The sequence below is a fragment of the Rhinopithecus bieti genome, unplaced genomic scaffold (assembly GCF_001698545.2).
Source record: "Rhinopithecus bieti isolate Rb0 unplaced genomic scaffold, ASM169854v2 scaffold_28055, whole genome shotgun sequence".
Taxonomy (NCBI): Eukaryota; Metazoa; Chordata; class Mammalia; order Primates; family Cercopithecidae; genus Rhinopithecus; species Rhinopithecus bieti.
In genome coordinates this window covers 990106-991938 of record NW_016812914.1, presented here as the reverse complement: position 1 = coordinate 991938, position 1833 = coordinate 990106, and the positions used below count along the sequence as shown (strand labels likewise).

Below are 1833 nucleotides of genomic sequence, written 5' to 3'. Positions count from 1 at the left end.
CATCCTGGCTAACACGGTGAAACCCCGTATCTACTAAAAAATACAAAAAACTAGCAGGCCTAGGTGGTGGGTGCCTGTAGTCCCAGCTACTCAGGAGGCTGAGGCAGGAGAATGGCGTAAACCTGGGAGGCGGAGGTTGCAGTGAGCTGAGATCCCACCACTGCACTCCAGCCCGGGCGACAGAGCGAGACTCCGTCTCAAAAAAAAAAAAAAAAAAAAAAATTTATTTTCTCAAGATGACTAGGGAACTGGAGCCCTCAATCAACAGCCCTTAGTATCTTTACTGCAGGGAGAGCTAGATACCTCCTCTGTGATACTTAACGACCACTAGCCAAGGTGCTTGGGCTATACCCCTCACCACGTGTACATGAAAAACCTATTCCCGGTCAGTCACAGTGGCTCACGCCTGCAATCCCAGCAGTTTGGGAGGTCCAGGCGGGCAGATCACCCAAGGTCAGGAGTTTGAGACCAGCCTGGCCAACATGGGTGAAACACCATCTCTACTAAAAATACAAAAATTAGCCGGGCTTGGTGATGCGGACCTCTAGTTCCAGCTACTGGGGAGGCTGAGGCAGAAGAATTGCTTGAACTCAGGAGGTGGAGGTTGCAGAGAGCCAAGATGGTACCACTGAACTGCAGGCTGGGCACCAAAGCAAGACTCCATCTCAAAAAGAGAAAGAAAGAGAGAGAGAGAAAAAAAGAAAAATGTGTTCCCTCTTTCATCCATGTTGAGTTTTCACAACAGCACTACAAACAGATGATGTGTCCTGACGGAACTGGGCCCGGTTCCTGCAGCAGGTGCTATGATTTTGGAAGAGCTCAAGCCGTCTCACACCCTCAGGTGGGCCTGCTCATACCTGTTGTGTGGGTTCTACCTGGCTGATGGCTGAGGGTCCAGAATTGTGTGCAGTAGTGTTAATTGTGTACTGAGGTTGGAGACAGTGAACAGCACCATCTGGACATTGTGGATTAGAATGCAGGAGCTTCCCAAGGCTATGACAAAGGACTACAAACTCAGTGGCTGCAAACCACACATTTATTTATTTGGAGATAGAGTCTCGCTCTGTCACCCGGGCAGAGTACAGTGGCTTGATCTCGGCTCACTGCAACCTCTGCCTCCTGGGTTCAAGTGATTCTCCTGCCTCAATCTCCTGAGTGTCTGGGATTATAGGCACACACTACCCTGCCCAGCTAATTTTTTTTTTTTTTGAGACACAGTCTTGCTCTGTCACCCAGGCTGGAGTGCAGTGGCACAATCTAGGCTCACTGTGACTTCCGCCTCCTGGATTCAAGCAATTTTCTGCCTCAGCTTCCCAAGTAGCTGGGATTACAGGCGCCCGCTACCACACCTGGCTAATTTTTGCGTTTTTAGTAGAGACAGGGTTTCACCATGTTGACCAGGCTGGTCTGGAACTCCTGACCTCCAGTTATCTGCCTGTCTCGGCCTCCCGAAGTGCTAGGATTACAGGTGTGAGCCACCGCGCCCGCCCCACATATTTATCATCTTACAGGTTGGGAGATCAGAAGTCTGAAATAAATTTTAGGGGCAGGGCGGGTTCTAGGAGTCTTTACTGCTTTTTCTAGCCACCGGAAGCTGCCCATCTTCCTTGCCTCTTGGCCTGATCTTTTTTTTTTTTTGTGAGACTGAGTTTTGCTTTTGTTGCCCAGGCTGGAGTGCAATGGCGTGATATCAGTTCACTGCAACCTCCACCTCCTGGGTTCAAGTGATTCTCCTGCCTCAGGCTCCCGAGTAGCTGGGATTACAGGCACGCGCCACCACGCCAGGCTAATTTTGTATTTTATTTTATTTTATTTTATTTATTTATTTTTTTT

At 49.3% G+C, this 1833-nt stretch overlaps 1 protein-coding gene across 4 annotated transcripts in view; it reads left to right on the top strand.

Moving 5' to 3' along the window:
* The first annotated feature begins 640 nt into the window (after nt 1-640).
* UHRF1 (ubiquitin like with PHD and ring finger domains 1) overlaps nt 641-1833 on the top strand; it is a 64324-nt gene continuing 63131 nt past the window's right edge. For all 4 annotated transcript variants that reach the window (XR_001880504.1, XR_001880503.1, XM_017847234.1 and 1 more), the window contains exon 1: nt 641-841. Coding sequence is in view for 2 of the 4 variants with exons in the window: in XM_017847231.1 (XP_017702720.1) it covers nt 758-841 (84 nt within the window). In the remaining 2 variants the exon portion in view is untranslated. The remainder of the gene's footprint in view (nt 842-1833) is intronic.